Raw genomic sequence first — 16,415 nt, forward strand, 5'->3', positions numbered from 1 at the left:
ACTGACTGCAGTTTCGCCCTTTCAACTGCCTATCCTTCCTCACGGTCTTTCTACACTCTGCATCTCCTTGTACACTAAATGCACCAACATTTAACCCATTACTGAGGTTCCCATCGCCCTGCCAAACTCATCAAGCTCCTTTGTCACCTCCTCAAAAAACTCAACCAAGTTTGTAAGGCATAACCTGCCCTACACAAAGCCATGCTGACTGTCCCTAGCAGGCCATGCCTTTCCAAATGCACATTAATCCATTTCCTCAGTATCCTCTCCAATAGCTTCGCTACCGTTGATGTGAGGCTCACTGGCCTATAATTACCTGGATTATCCCTATTTCCCTTCTTGAACATAGGCACAACATTTGCTACTCTCACGTCCTCTGGGACCTCGCCTGTTGTTAGTGAGGACACAAAGATCTTTGTCAAAGCTCCAGCAATCTCCTCACTGGATTCTTTCCATATTCTGGGATATATGTCATCAGTCCCTGGGGACTTATCCTTCTTCATCCTTTTCAGAAGCCCCAGCACTACCTCCTCCTTATCTCAAAATGTCCCAGCACGTTAGATGCCCCACTCTGCCTTCTCTATCCTACACAACCTTCTGCTCGGTAAATACCGACACACAGTACTCATTTAGTACCTCAGCCACGTGCTCTGATATGGACTTGTCAATTTTATTGAAAAGATTCAATTTTATCCTTACTCATAACTATCTTGAAACACAAAGCTGTTATAAAACTATTGAACGGTCCCCTAGCACGATAAGATGGATTCTTGACCTCACAATCTACGTCGTTATGACCTTGCACCTTATTGTCTGCCTGCACTGCACTTTCTCTGTAACACTTTATTCTGCATTCTGTTATTGCTTTTCCCTTGTACTACCTCAGTGTACTGATGTGATGAAATGACCTGTATGGACGGCATGCAAAACAAAGTTTTTCACTGTCCCTCGGTACGTGTGACAATAATAAACCAATTTACCTGTCCAAATGCCTTTCAAACATTGAAATTATACCCGCCTCTACCACTTCCTCTGGCAGCTCGTTCCACATACCCGCCACCCTCTGTGTGAAAAACCTGTCCATCAGGACCCCTTTAAATCTTTCCCCTCTGACTTTAAACCTATGCTTTCCACTGTCACTGCATTCAGTGTTCACCATGTAGTCTCCTCTACACTGTTTGCCGATCACCTGTGTGCAGTCTGCATTGGCGGCTTTGGACTGACATCAGTGTAGGGAGTGTAACTGGGCACTTGATGGACTCGGTGGGCTGAAGAGCCTGTTCCTGCACTGAATGATCCTCTGACTCCAGACTTGTACAACTTATCCCCATCACAACCCTGGCCTCACCCTATCAGCGACGTTCCCTTTGGCCCACCCACCCCTCCCCAACTCTGCAACTTAACACCAACGTAACTTCTCTCTTTCCCAGTCTGAAGAAGGGCCCTCAGCCAGTAACATTACCCCTGTGTCTCTCTCCACAGACGCTGCCTGACCTGCTGAGTGTTTCCAGCATTTTCTGTTTTTAATCACTCACCTATGAATAAAAGAAGCATTCAGAAGCCAGGCAGCATCAGCGGAGAGAGAAACTGAGTCTCTGTTTCAGATCCAGGATCCTCCATCAGAACATCCTTCCGGATGCTGCAGTTTCCTCCCACATACCAAAGACGTGCAGGTCAGTGGGTTAATCGGTTGCAGTGAATTATCCCTGGTATGTAGCTGGGAGGTAGAATCTGGGGGAGGAGTTGATGAGAATGTCTGGAGAATAAAGTGTGTTAGGGTAGGATTATGTAAAATTGGGTGCCTGATAGTCAGTGTGGTGCTGGTTGGCAGACAGACCTGTTCACACCCTGACTGACTCATAACTGAGATGTGTGGACTGGAATAAACACAGAAAATTCACGAAACATTCAGCAGTTCAGACAGCAGCTGTGGCGAGGGAAACAGGGTTCAGATCAGAAATAGGAAAGCGAGAAACAAGTTAGGTTGTCAGCAGTAGAGAAGGTGGGGGAGGGGGATGGGTAGAGCAAAGGGGAATATCTCTGTAGGGGGAGAATACAAGACAACATGGTACGTAGAACAGTACAGCACAGGACAGGCCATTTGGCCCACAATGTTGTACTGACCTTGATGCCAATTTATACTAAATGTCCTCCTCCTGTGTATCATCCACATCCCTCCATTCCCCTCATATTCGTGTGTCTGTCTGAAAGCTTCTTAAACTCCACCAAACTGTCTGCTTCCACTGCTACCCCTGGTGACCCATTCCAGGCACCCACCACTCTCTGTGTAAAAAAACTTGCCCCTCACGTCGCCTTTAAACTTCCCCCCTCTGACGTTAAAAGCACATCCTCTGGTGTTTGACATTTCCACTCTGGGGAAGTGGTGGACAGAGCGGTGGTTGAGATCAGATTGCGCTCCTTTGTGTGGAGACACAAGAGGTTCTGCAGATGCTGGAAATCTGGAGTAACAGACAAAGAGTTGGAGGGACTCAGCGGGTCAGGCAGCATCTGTGGGGGGGAATGGACAGTCGACGTTTCGGCTCGAGACCTTCACCTGTTCTCCACCCAAAACGCCACCTGTCCATTTCCCTCCATAGATGCTGCCTGACACGCTGAGTTCCTCCAGCTCTTTGTCTGTTGCTGTTTTGTCTGTGCAATATACTGCCAGCAGTGAGGCTGTGGGACGTGCCCAGCAGGTCAGACTCTTCCAATGGAGCGAGGGAAACTGAGCCAACAGACAGAAGTGGCCAATCCTGATACAGACAAAGTGGGTGAGCTGAAGGTGAAGGTTGCAACGTTCCAGGAAGATGAGGTGCTGTTCTTTAAACATACGTTACTCCTCACTGTGACAGTGCAGGAGGCCAGAGACAGAGGGGTCAGAGTGGGAGTGGGCTGGTGAACTGAAGTGACAGACAACGGACAGCTCAGGGTCCATGCTGCGGACTGAGCACACAGGAGCTCCCCACAGCATGCATCCATTCTGTGTTTGGTTTCTCTGATGAGGAGGAGGGGCCACCGAATTCCCTGGCTGACCTCTGGGGTCCCCATGGTGACAACCACTTCACCAGTCCAGTGTGTAGCCCATTACAGACCGCAGCAGCCTGGTGTGCCGTCCAGCAGCTGAACAGCACCCAGGAAAGGTGCAGCACACAGTTGGTGCTGGCCACTGGCTGCAGTGCCTGAGGGATGGAATGTCTACGGAGGAGATGCACAGGAGGATTCCAGTGCCTGGTTGGGACACATAGTGATGTGGTTAGCAGTCACTGCCTCACGGCTCTAGAGACCCAGGTTCGATCCCAACCTCTGGCACTGTGTGCGTGGAGTTTACACGTTCTCTCTGTGACCGCATGGGTTTCCCCCGGGTGCTCCAGTTTCCTCCCACATTCCAATGACATGCGGGTTAGTAGGTTTACTGGCCACTGTAAATTGTCCCCAGTGTGGGAGTGGGTGTTAGAATTTGGAGGGGTGGGGGGGTGGGAAAGTTGACAGGGATGCAGGGAGAGTTACAACATGGGATTAATGTAGGATTGGACTAAATTGATGGTTGCTGGTCAACATAGACTCAGTGGCTGAAAGGTCTCTTTCAGTGCTGTGTCTCTCTGGGACTCTAAAGGACCCCTAGATCCACAGGATCTGCTTGGAGTGATGGCCACGTGAGCTTCCTGGATGCGCTGATCATAACTGGGCAAGCGTGGTACTCCCCACATCTCCCTTGGACCCAGCGGGAGGGAAGGTCCGAGGTCTCTGGGTTATTTTACCCTCTGACTGGGAAGTGCTGGGCCCTAGGGGAGGGGTGGAGGAGGAGGAACTTCAAATGGGACAGCCAGACCCATGAAATCCCCAGTGAGAGGCACGCAGTAGGTCCCACACTCCACTGCAGGACGATTGAGGCACCCAAGGAAAAAAATACAGAAAGTAATTAAAAAATGTTTTCTCTCCAATGCCTTTGGATTATTTATTGAAGCTTCTCTTTGGAGACAGACAAACATACATTCAGTAGTCCATTTGCATGTTGGAAACAAGCATCATTTGCATAATTTATCCATTTTCATTCACAGTGATTGGTTCAGTGAGGTTTGAACCAATACTTCGAAGTTCCCAAGCCACAAAGTTGCTCATCCAATGCTCCCTTCTCCCAACCCCCTTGGCACAGCCTTACACTGCCTGTTCCCCAGACTACTCCAAGCAGTCGTGGCTTCATGTCATTAGGAGGCACAAGAGACTACAGATGCTGGAATCTGGAGCAACACACAAATGCTGGAGGAACTCAGCGGGTCAGGCACCATCTGTGTGGAGGGAAATGGATAGTCAACATTTTGGGTTGAGACCCTTCATCCGGACTTTTCCCATTTCCCTCCACAGATGCTGCCTGACTTGCTGAGTTCCTCCAGCATCTTGTTTATTTGCTTTGTGTATTTATCTCAAGACCTCAGTTGTGTTGCTCTGGGATGGACTAAATAATCCGTTCACCCTACTCAAGGCTCAGCAGAACCCAGCCAGTCTGTTTCCAGTCTCCCTGATCTAAACCGATAGCAAGGCAGGTCTCTGAAGACAGCCACGGCTGTGTATCAGGACATGAAGGAAGGACCGTCGATACAACTGTCTCTCTGATCCGTTGGGATGTCCATTGGCCAACCCACACCCTCTGCAGGCAAACCTTCTGACATCCAGTCCCTGATCCTGCATGGGAGGCTGGTCCAGAAGTTAAGTTGTTTGGCATTCAGGACCAATGGGATTCAATGTTGGCTTAGCGGGAGAAGCCAGAGAGTGGTGGTAGATAGTTATCTCTGTAACTGGAGGCCTGTGACTAGTGGTGCGCCGCAGGGATCGGTGCTGGGTCCGTTGGGAAGTTATGTTGCGGTTATACAAGAGGAAGTGAGGCTGCACTTGGAGTACTGTAGTGGTTAGTTAGTGTACAGCACCAGCGACCTGGGTTCAAATCTGGCCGCTGTCTGTAAGGAGTTTGTATGTTCTTCCCGTGCCTGCGTGGGTTTCCTCCGGTTTCCTCCCACATTCCAAAGACATACAGGTTAGGAAGCTGTGGGCACGCTATGTTGGCGCCGGAAGTGTGGCGACACTTGCGGGCTGCCCGCAGAACACTCCACGCAAAAGATGCATTTCACTGTGTGTTTCGATGTACCTGTGACTAATAAAGAAATCTTATCTTACAGTTTTGGTCACTGTTATAGGAAAGATGTTATTAAACTAGAAAGAGCGCAGAAAAGATTTACCAGGATGTTGCCAGTCTTGGGGGCCTGAGTTACAAGGAGAGGTTGCGGAGACAAGGACTTTATTCCCTGAAACGTAGAAGATTGAGGGGTGACCTGATAGAGGTGGATAAGATCATGAGGGGCATACAACCAGAATCTGATTCTGATAGTGGTTGTGGCAGGCACATTAGTAACATTTAAAAGCCATCTAGATAAGTCCATGTATAGGAGAGATTTGGAGGGCTCTGGGCCAAACACGGGCAGATGGGACCAGCTCTCTGGGCAACACAGTCAGCATGGACAAGTTGGGTCGAAGGGCCTGTTTCCATGCTGTGTGACTCTGTGACTCTCTATGACTAGGTCGGTGTAGGAAATGGGGAGGGGAGTTGAAATGTCTCGCAGCTGGGAGCTCCAGTTGGCCATTGCAGACTTCACTCAGTCACCCAGTCTGCGTTTGGTCTCACCGATGTCTTTTGCAATTTTACCAGCACTGCGAATTGGAAGAAAATATGGATTTTCCTTTTATCCCATTCACACCTCCTCTCCGACCCAGACAGACTCGGGAAGCCTCCGTGCTGGCATCGAGGTGTGCATGGCCCCAACACTTGGGCTGGGACGTCACCTGGCTTCCAGGAGTTAACCATTCATTCTCAGGGTGCAGGCTCACCAGCAGCGCTGGTGTTTAGTGCCCGCCCTCTGTCAGCCTTGGGTGGGTTGCTACTTGTCGGAGTACTGAAGGGGGGCCCACTCTGCTGTGACCTTGTCTGCAGTTTGCCTCTGTAAAAGGTCCCACAGCCCCATGTCCAGAACCAGGAGCATTCCATTCCCCCCCTCCCTGCCATCCAACTTCCCTCAAATCAATGTCACATGCCTTGTACCTCTGCTGTCAGTGGGATCCTGCTGTGCACAGAATGGCTGCCAAACTCACATTGCAACATTGACCAGTACTTCAACAGCTGTAAAGCACAGGGATATCACAGGGTCATGAAAGGCTGTGAGCTGATGCAAGGCAGTGGTTTCAGGTGGTGCCCGGGTTTTGACCCAGTAACAATGAAGCAGTGGCAGTGTCTGCCCAGACTGGGGCGGTCTGTGTCCCTGAGATGTTACCACAGCAAGAGGGAACCATACAAGACTTATGTCAGTGCTACCAGCAGTGGGACGGACAAATTCTAGAATATCAAATCCTTCCACACTTGTGAAAATGTTGTTTCCCGTCCTAACTCAAGAGGAGGAATTCCCAGAGAGATGTCCGGCTCGAGAATTGTTGGAAACTCCTCTCCTTATCAGGGAGTCCAGGCAACCCCAGCATCAGTCGAGATGGGAGGACAACGTCATGTGCGCTCGTACCTGGCTCCCGGCACCATGAAGTCTTCATCTCAGTTGGTCTGTGCACGAAGCTCCTCCAGGCATTACTCGGTAGGGGAGGGAGGGAGGGAAAGCCGAGGAACAAACAAAAGCTAACTGGCCTTGTACGAGGCAAGGTTCAAATGGGCCTTCCATGACATGGCTGCTCATTCGTACCCTGTGGTCAGATGTTCAGGAGACCTGTGGAGGACTGGCTGGGCCAATCGTGCTCTATTGCTTTACTGCCAAAGGCACGACCTCTTGTAATGTTGAGTTGATGTGGTCGATCCTTTGCTGAATTTGTGTCTCAAACTCTTCCTTGTTCTTCAGGACCAGCTCCTTGACGGCCTCCTTGGCGACGATGTAACCCTCCTGCAGCTTGGTGCGCTTCACGTTAAACATGGGGTCCGAGGGGCTCAGGTTGATGTTGGTCTCCAGACCGGTGACTTGGTTCCTCAGGTGCTTCTCGGAAACCTCGACGTAGGTCCCGGCGATCAGGTGGCAGAGGCTCGCGACGCTGCAGGCCTGGAAAGCTTCGGTGTAGATCATATCTTTGACGAAGGAGTCCTGGGAATATCCAGGGATCAGCTCGCAGCCTTCACTGTCGCTGGCAAACTGGGTGACGGCATCATTGAGGGAGACCTTAATCAGGTTGGACATCATCTGGAAGAAGTTGCTCATCTTGGCCCACTGCTCCTTGACCTGGCTCAGAGCTCCCAGACCCGTCACCAGCAGCTTGAGGGTCGTGTCGTAGTCTATCTCCTTCACCTGACACCTCATCATGGTCAGCAAGACCTCGTCGAGGTCCTTGGTCATCTTGTCCTTGTTCTCGGATACCTTCTGGTAGTTCTCCCTGCTGATGTCCAGCTGGCACTTGGCTTGCTCCACCTTGAAGCAGGCTTGCTCCAGGACCATCTTTGACAGCCCTTCCTGTACCTTCTCCACCTTGGCGATGCTGCTCAGGTTTGGTGGCTGTGGGGCGATGGCCGGGGTGTTACTGGACTTCCTCATGTCTGACAGGTACCCCTGCACCTTGGCGTTCTGCTCCTGGATGGCGGTGGCCAGACTTTGCAACTGGGCCTCGGTGGGCTTCTCGCACTGACCGATCTCCTCCAGCCGCTCGCACACGCTGATGCCGCCCTGGCACAGCTCCAAGGTGGCACTCTTGGCTTTGCACTCCTGCTCCAGCTCCACCTGCTCCATGCTGCTCTGGAACATGGCCTTACAATCCGAGGAGCTGGTGCCCAGCCGGCCTGGGTCCACGGTCCCGCTATCCGACACCAGGTCCTGGAGCAGCGCGCTGGCCATCATCATGTCCATGGCCTTCAGGCAGATGCTGGCCCAGCTCACGTGGCCCTTGTCCGCCTCGGCCTGTGGGTCTTGGGAGCCGGCCGCCTTCTTGTTCTGGAGCTTCTTCTTGAAGTGCTGCGTGGCCACATCAGTGACCTCCAGGGCCAGGCTGACCGGCTCGGTTATGCCCATCGTCACCAGCTCGGTGGCCAGGCTGTTGGTCAGGTCCAGCAGAGACTGTGTCACGTAGACCCCCACTAGGTTCTTCCCGCTGGGGATGGTCTTCACCGCCTTCTGGTACAGGGCGTGCGCCTCCTCCATCCTGACGCAGGTTTCGGTGAACTGAGCCTCCAGCCTCTTCTTCTCCTTCTCCGCCGCCGCCTTCCGCACCTTGGACTCCTCCAGCGTCCGCTTGACCTCCTCCATCCTGTCGTGGTACTCGGTGCGGGAGCTGGCGCACACCTCCAGCAGCTCCTGCACCAGGTCGATGAGTGTGGCAAACTCCTCCTCGACGGAAGCTGCCAGCCCCTGGCACTGCTCCGCCACCTTCCTCAGGCTGTTGAGCCGACTGGGCAGCATGGCCTTGACCACCTTGGGCTCACGAGCCAGCACCTGCACGGCGCTGGCCAGGTGCTTGGGGGCGGCCAGGGTGTACAGCCGGATCTGGTCCATGTTCTTGTGGGCCTTGTTGAAGGCCTTCCAGCCCTGGTCGCTCACCTGCATCAGGCAGGCATGGAAGGATCCCGGGTGCCGCAGGAAGCGCACCGGGCTGCCGGCCGTGCAGAGCTTCACCTGGAAGGCCTCGGCCGCGGAGATGAAGATCAGCTCGCCCAGGATGGCGATGGAGACGGGCCCCGGCGTCAGGAACTCCTCCCAGTTGGCGTAGGGCTTCATGATCAGCTCCAGGTCTCTCTTGACTTCCTCCGCCGTGCCCAGCATCATTACGCTGTTGACCTTGGCCAAGGCCTGGGGCTCTTCCGCTGCCATGGCGACTGAGGTGTTCACCTGGCAACAGAAGTGGGAACACTGGGCTTAGTCAGGGAAGCAAAAGGGGAAGAGGAAGCATTGGTTCACTTTGAGAAAGAGGCTGTGGCGTTACGTTCCACACTAACCCACACCAGTGCCCCGGGACCCACTGTTAGAGGGGACGTCCTTCAGACACGTCCCACCTGAGGTGTTGGGTCTTTAATGGGATCACCCCTTATTCTTAAACAGTGACCCCCAAGTCCAGAGAAACCTCCTCTCCACACCCACCCTGTCCACACCCCTCAGTGTCTTACCATTTCATATCGTCCCCTCCCGCTCTTCTAAACTGCTGCGGATGCAGCCCCGGTCTGTCCGATCTTTTCTCACAAGACAACTCCACTATTCCAGGTAAACGTTTCATATAGAACACAGAACAGTGCAGCACAGGAACAGGCCCTTTGGCCCACCATGCCTGTGCTGAACACGATGCCAAATTAAACTAATCCTTTCTGCCTGCACATGATTCACATCCCTCCATCCCTCCACAATCATGTGTTTATCTTAAGGCCTCTTGAACACCACTATCGGTTCTGCCTCCACCACCACTCCTGGCAGTTCATTCCAGACACCCACCATTTTCTGCCCTGCACATCTCCTTTAAACTCTCCCCCTCTCACCTTAAATGTATGTATTGCATTTGACATTTCTACCCTGGGAAAAATACTCTGTCTATCTATGCTTCTCATAATCTTATGAACCTCTATCAGGTCTCCCTTCAGCCTCCGACGCTCCTGAGAAAACAACCCAAGTTTGTCCAATCTCTCTTTACAGCTAATACCCTTTAATCCAGGCAGCATCCAGGTAAACCACTTCTGCACCCCCTCCACAGTCTCCACATCCTGTACTCCAAGTGCGATCTGACTAAGGGCTTATACGGCTGTATGTTATACTCTATGCCCGAGCAATGAATTTCACGACATGTGTGAATGATAATAAACCTGATTCTGATGAAGGCAAGCATGCCATACACTTTGTTTACCACCTTATCTACTCACATTGTCATTTTCAGGCAGCTATGGACTTCAATCCCAAGATATCTTTTCCTTGTTTTGGGAATTGCTTTAAGCTAATTTACATTCTGCCCCATCCTGTAAGTTGTAAGTTCAAATCATCAAACCCATCGGTAAAGAAAACGTACAGTACGGTTTAGATGGTGACCTGGATACAGACCTCAGACCCCTACTGACTCCAGTCTAACTGGAAACTGTGGGAACCACAAACCCCTCTGGGAGTCCCAACGCCCGGCTCTCCCTAAACCTCAACCCCATCCCTGCTCTCCAGTGGGAACAAGACACTTGGAAATCAATAGTAGGAATTAGGAGAGTTAGTGAATTTATGAAATGGATGTCATGTTTGTGACAGATCTGACAGGTTTTTTTTGAGGCCACAACAAGCAGAATGCAGAAGGGCAAACAAGCGATGCATCCACACTGACAGAAGGACACCGATAAGGTGCCTCCGAAAGATTAGTGATTGAGGCAGGCACATTAGTGACATTTAAAGGGACATCAGGGGCAGCTTCTTCATGCAAAGGGTGGCGCGTATTTGGAATGAGCTGCCAGAAATAGTGGTTGATGTGGGCACATTAGCAACGTTTAAAAGCCATCTAGATAAGTTCATGGATAGGAGAGGTTTAGAGGGCTATGGGCCAAATGCCAGCAGATGGGACTAGCTCGTTGGGTAACACAGTCGGCATGGATGAGTTGGGCCGAAGGGCCTGTTTCCCTGCTGTATGACTATGACTCTATTATTAAAGAAAATCAGAACGCTCGGCATTGGGAGTAAGGAGTGGAGAATTGGTTAACTGACAGACAAGAGTGCAGGAATAAAAGGCTTCTAAGACTAGTGGGGTGTTGCAGGGAGCTGTGCTGGGGTTCCAGGTGTTTACAATCGGCATCACTGACTGGATGAGAGGATCAAGTATCATACATCCAGGGTTATTGGTGATCCAAAGCTGGGTGGCAGTGGGGCCATGAGGAGGATACAGAGGGGCTTCAGGGAGACGTGTCCAGGTTAACTAAAGGGGCAAGGACGCTGAAGATGGAATATAACGTCATCCACAGGAAAGAATATGAGGAAAAAGGAGCAGGAGTAGGCCACTTGGTCCATTAAACCTGCCTCACCATTCAGTATGATCATGGCTGATCTACCCCAGACCTCCGTTCCTTTTCTGTACCACTTCCCCATGGCTCTCAGTTCCCTGATCTTCCAGAACTGTTCCCACTTCCACGTTAAACACTAGTGGAAAAAATTCAGAAGATGAAGTAGTTTTTAACAAAGAGGTTTTGGTGTTCCGATGGACCTGGGTGTCCCTGGGCATACTTCATTGGAAGTTAACATGCAGGTATAGGATGCCAGCCTTTATTGTGAGAAAATTTCAGTACAAGGGTAGAAATATTTTGTTCCAATAGAGGCCCTGGTGAGAGGCCATTGGAATATTGTGCACAGGTCCGGTCTCCTTCCCTTCCCATAGAGGGGGAGCAACACATGTCCACCATTGGTTCCTGTGTATCGAGTCTGTCACACGGGGGGACATTAAGCAGACAGGTCCTGTACCCTCTAGAGTTTAGAAGAATGGGAGGTGAATGTTTCTCCTGGCTGGGGTGTGGAGGGTCAGGGGCTCACCAATCAAGGCAGAGACAAGAAGAAGCTCCTACCCCCAGGTGTTGGTGAGTCTCTGGAATTCCCTGCTTAAGAGAATTCAGTCACTCAGTATATTCAGGACAGAGGTCGATAAATTGTTCCGCATTAAAGGCATTGAGGGATATGGGGTCAGTGCAGGGAAGTGGGGCTGAGATATGATCGCCCCGATCTCACTGAACTGTACAGCAGGCAAGAGGGGCTGAATGGCTTCACTGCTTCTAATTTCACCCACCCCTCCACACCACCCCCCACCCACCCCCTCCCAACCACTCCCCACCCCTTCTCACCACCCATCCCTCACCCACTCACCATCGAACCTCCCTTCTCTCCACCCCCCCTTCGCCACCACCTTCATTCATTCTCCTCCCATCGCTCCCCCCCCCCCCACTTCTCCCCACCACTCCTCCCCTGTCTGCCAGACAGCACTAGAAAGAATTCAGGCATGAACCTCACGCTTGTGTTCCTCCACAGACACTACCTACCTCCAGCTGTCACTGGCAGCAACTCCACCTAGTGTGGCTGCTGAAGGTGGCTCTGTGTTGATCTGGAGAGATGAGATGGGGGAGAGCTCAGTGGTGTATCCTTCAACAGGGTGGTTGGTAGGAGCAGACAACAATGCATTCACATCCCTCAATAACATTAACTGAGGCCAGCTGACCGAGCACATTGCAGTCTCTCTCTCTCTCTCTCTCTCTCTCTCTCACACACACACACCCTGACTAAAACGTGTTGGCTTGTGCTCGCTGTATCTAGGCTGGGGCTATGAACAGGAAGGCTGAGAATGATGGGGGGGGGGGGGGGGGGGGGGTGAGGAGCAGGAACACTGTAGCTCAGTAATAATGTACCTGGGGAGCTGCAGATGGTCTGAGGTTGCAGTTGAAATTCACAGGCTGGACACAGCAGGGCTCACACAGTCCCAGTGGGTGTTCCCCGAGGCTCCCTGCTCTTCACTGCTGCAGCTGCTGCCAGGGTCGATGGTCTGATTTCCTGTCACATGCTCAGGGCTGCTCAGCTGCCTTTTCGGAAATAAATTCTTGCTCGACTTCTTTCAGATCTCTCCCTCCTCTTCCATCCCACAGCAGTCACTCAAAGCCTTCAAAACAGGAAACGTTGTGACTGGCTACCAAGGATGGAAATTCTGTATTTAAAATTCCATGCTGATTACTTACAGATCCTATTTGTATTTTAATGAATCACAATAATATTTTAACACCTTCTCATGAAGAATAAAATGTTTATTAGAAGTAAACAAGTAATGTTAGACTGCTGCTTGGTCTTTGAAACTAATTTTATGCTTTAGTCTGCTTTGCCTGTGAAAATTTCCAAAACGAGACTGCATTAAATAATTCTTTCATCAGAATCAGGTTTATTATCACTGACACATGACGTGAAATTTCTTGTTCTGTGGCAGTACAATGTAAAGACATAAAAATTACCAGATTACAAAAATAAATAAATAGTGCAAAAAACAGGTAGTGTTCAAGGACTGTTCAGAAATCTGATGGCGGAGGGGAAGAAGCTGTTCCTGAATCGTTGAGTGTGGGTCTTCAGGCTCCTGTACCTCCTCCCCGATGGTAGTAACGAGAAGAGGGCATGTCCCGGGTGGTGAGGGTCTTTAGTGATGGATGCCGCCTTCTTGAGGCACCGCCTCTTGAAGATGTCCTCGATGGTGGGGAGGGTTGTGCCCGTGATGGAGCTGGCTGAGTCTACAACCCTCTGCAGCCTCTTTCGTTCCTGTGCATTGGATCCTCCATACCAGGCGGTGATGCAACCAGTCAGAAGGCTCTCCACCGTACATCTATAGAAATTTGCAAGAATATTTGGTGACGTACCAAATCTCCTCAAACTCCTAGCGAAGTAGAGCTGCCGGCGTGCCTTCTTCATGATCGCATCAATTGCTGGGCCCAGGATAGATCCTCCGGGATGTCGACGCCCAGGAACTTGAAGCTGCTCACCCTTTCCACCGCTGACCCCTGTTAACTTGCTCAGGTGAGACTGCACTACCTTGAGTTTTGGAGAAGGAAGGGTGATTTAATGAGGTGTCTCGGGCTTTGACAACCAACTTCCTAACTGCCCTCAAGTTCACTTGGTCCATATCTGACACCTCTCTCCCCTTCCTTGATCTCTGTCTCCATCTCCTGAAGGATTATCCACTGACCCTTTCTACAAACCCACCAGCTACCACAGTAACCTCGACTACACCTCTTGAAAGGATGCCATCCCCTTTTCTCAGTTCCTCTGTCTCTTCTCGAGAATAGGATGATAGGTCTTCCACTCCAGGGCATCCAAAGTGTCCTCCTTTTTTGGACAATGAGGTTCTTCGCCCACCCCCCACTGCTATTGATGGAGGCCTCACTTCCGCTCTTACCCCACCTCCACCAGGCAGAACAGGGATAGAGTTCCCCTGGTCCTCACCCACCACCCCACGAGCCTCTGTACCTAACATATCATTCTTGGCAACTCCTGCCTCCTACAATGGGACATCTTCCTCTCCCCTGTCCGCTTGCCACAGGGATCACCCTCTGTGACTCCTTCATCCGCTCATCCCTCCCCACTGATCCCCCTCCCTCCCCACGCACTAACCCCTGGAACCACCGTCCCTACACCTCCTGCCTCACCATCATCCAGGGCCCTAAACAGCCCTTCCAGGTGAGGCAGTCTGTCACGTGAATCCATCGGTGTCACTGATTGCATCCGGTGCTCCCAGTGTAGTCTTCTCTAAGTCAGTGAGACTGGACGCAGATTTGGGGATCACTGCATCGAGCACCATGACAAGCGTGGACAGATTCTGCTCTAACTCCATCTGCAAGTGTGGAGATGACACCACCGTAGTGGGCCGTATCTCAAATAATGATGAATCGGGGTACAGGAAGGAGATAGAGAGCTTAGTGACATGGTGTCATGACAATAACTTTTCCCTCAATGTCAGCAAACCAAAACAGCAGGTCATTGACTTCAGGAAGGGGGGAGGAGTACTGCCTGCACTGCACTTTCTCGGTAACTGTGCATTCTGCATTCTGTTATTGTTTTCCCTTGTACTACCTCAATGCACTGACGTAATGAAATTATCTGTGGGGATGATATGCAAAACAAAGTTTTTCACTGTACCCCGGTACGTGACTAGAACAAACCAATTAGCCACCTTCTCTCCGAGAGCCATACCAGCCGGGATCTCCTGGAGACCAGCCATTTCAATTTCACTTCCCATTCCCACACCGACGTGTCTGTCCACGGCCTCCTTCACCTCCAGGTCGAGGCTAAGTGCAAATTAGAGGAACAGCACCTCATATTCCGCCTGGGCAGTCTCCAATCTGGCGGCGTCAACATCGAGTTCTCCAACTTCTGGAACCGTTCCCCCTCTGTCCCTTTCCCCCATTTTTCGTTTCTCTCTCCTCCTGATCCCACTGGCCCCCATCACATCCCTTTCCCCTCCCCACCCTCTTCATCTGCCCATTACCCACACACCCAGTCCCATTGGTTCCCTCCCCACCTCTTTCCCTTTATTCCATGGTCCACTGTCCTCTCTTATCAGAGTCCATCTTCTTCAGCCCTTGGTCACTTCCACCTATCACCTCTCAGCTTCTGACATCATTCCCACTCTCCCCCTCCCTCACCTGCATATCACCTCCTCACCTGGATCCACCTATCACCTGCCAGCTCTTGCTCCGCCCTTCCCCACCCACCTGTCTACCTCCCCTCTACCTCCCCTTTCAGTCCTGATGAAGGGTCTCGACCTGAAATGTTGACTCTCCGTTGCCCTCCACGGTGCTGCCTGACCCGCTGAGTTCCTCCAGCATCCTCTGTGTTTCTCCAGACCCTTGCGTCTCCACGGTGAGGGAGACCCTTCCCTCTGGCGAGGGGAGTTCAGGACAAGGAGCTGCAGCCTTCAGATTTGAGCTGCTCACTGCTTCAGGCAGGCGTCCGTCTGCAACGGGTTCCGAAAAATTTCCTGAGATTGGGAGCCGATTGGAAATTTCAGAATTTGCAGAATGCAGAAGCAGATCCTTCGGTTCGGCATGTCCATGGCAACCACCATAAGACTGAAAGTTTGTGTTGGACTAGGGTGCGAATGGCTACAGTCCAAGGTCAGCCACAACCTGATTGAATGGGTTGGACAGGCTGAGTGGCCTTGCCCTGTTCAGGTGCTCCAAGAGGGGACTGATGGTGGGGGGATGTGTAGTGTTTGAGGTTATCCAACCTCACGTTCTGTCTAGCGAGTTCCCGGCATCAGCGGGAGCACCACTCAGAGAACAGGGCTGCCATCTTCATTGTACTACACACTCAGAGAGTGTGAGGGCCCGCTGATCTAATGTCACAGAACCGGTTCCGACTGTCCGGAAACACCGACCAGGCTGAGGCTCTTTTGTCTCAAGAGAAGTGTGGTGGGTAACCCAACAAAGGGCTTCGAAAGTTACAAAGTGTTTTCATGGACCATCAGTTGCATCCACTTGTGAAGACACCAGACCAGGGAGTCGTCAGCTTACCACAAACAAAGAGGGGATTCAGGAGAAACTCTAGGCAGAGAGCAGTGAGGGATGAACACTTGACCTCACAATCTACCTCATCATGGCCTTTGCACCTTATTGTCTACCTGCTCTGCACTTTCTCTGTAACTGTAACACCTTATTCTGCCACACAAGAGATGCTGGAATCTGGAGCAACACACACAAAATGCTGGAGGAATTCAGCAGGTCAGGCAGCATCTATAGAGAGAAATAAACAGTCAACAATTCGGGTCGAGACCCTTCGTTCTGCATTCGGTTATTGCTTTTCCTTTTGTACTACCTCGATACACTGACGTGGTGAAATGATTTGTCTGGATGGCACACAAGCTAAAGCTTTTCACTGTAAACCAACTATCACTCCACAGGACGTGGTTGTGGTGAAGCACAGAGCTACAAG

The 16,415-nt window shown here is 51.4% G+C and overlaps 1 protein-coding gene across 2 annotated transcripts; it reads right to left on the bottom strand.

The window, feature by feature from the left end:
• Positions 1-3,929: 3,929 nt before the first annotated feature.
• On the bottom strand, positions 3,930-12,501 carry LOC127568669 (uncharacterized). 2 transcript variants are annotated; one of them, XM_052012678.1, is made up of 2 exons: positions 12,359-12,501; positions 3,930-8,849 (listed from the first exon to the last, which is right to left on the bottom strand). In XM_052012678.1, the coding sequence occupies exon 2, from the start codon at positions 8,829-8,831 to the stop codon at positions 6,786-6,788; it is 2,046 nt and encodes a 681-aa protein (XP_051868638.1). In that variant the 5' UTR covers positions 8,832-8,849; positions 12,359-12,501; the 3' UTR covers positions 3,930-6,785. The 2 variants fall into 2 exon arrangements, with proteins under 2 accessions (XP_051868638.1, XP_051868639.1); XM_052012679.1 differs by lacking the exon at positions 12,359-12,501 and adding an exon at positions 11,996-12,203.
• Positions 12,502-16,415: the final 3,914 nt, after the last annotated feature.

This window comes from Pristis pectinata, chromosome 3, assembly GCF_009764475.1.
Source record: "Pristis pectinata isolate sPriPec2 chromosome 3, sPriPec2.1.pri, whole genome shotgun sequence".
NCBI classification, from domain to species: Eukaryota; Metazoa; Chordata; class Chondrichthyes; order Rhinopristiformes; family Pristidae; genus Pristis; species Pristis pectinata.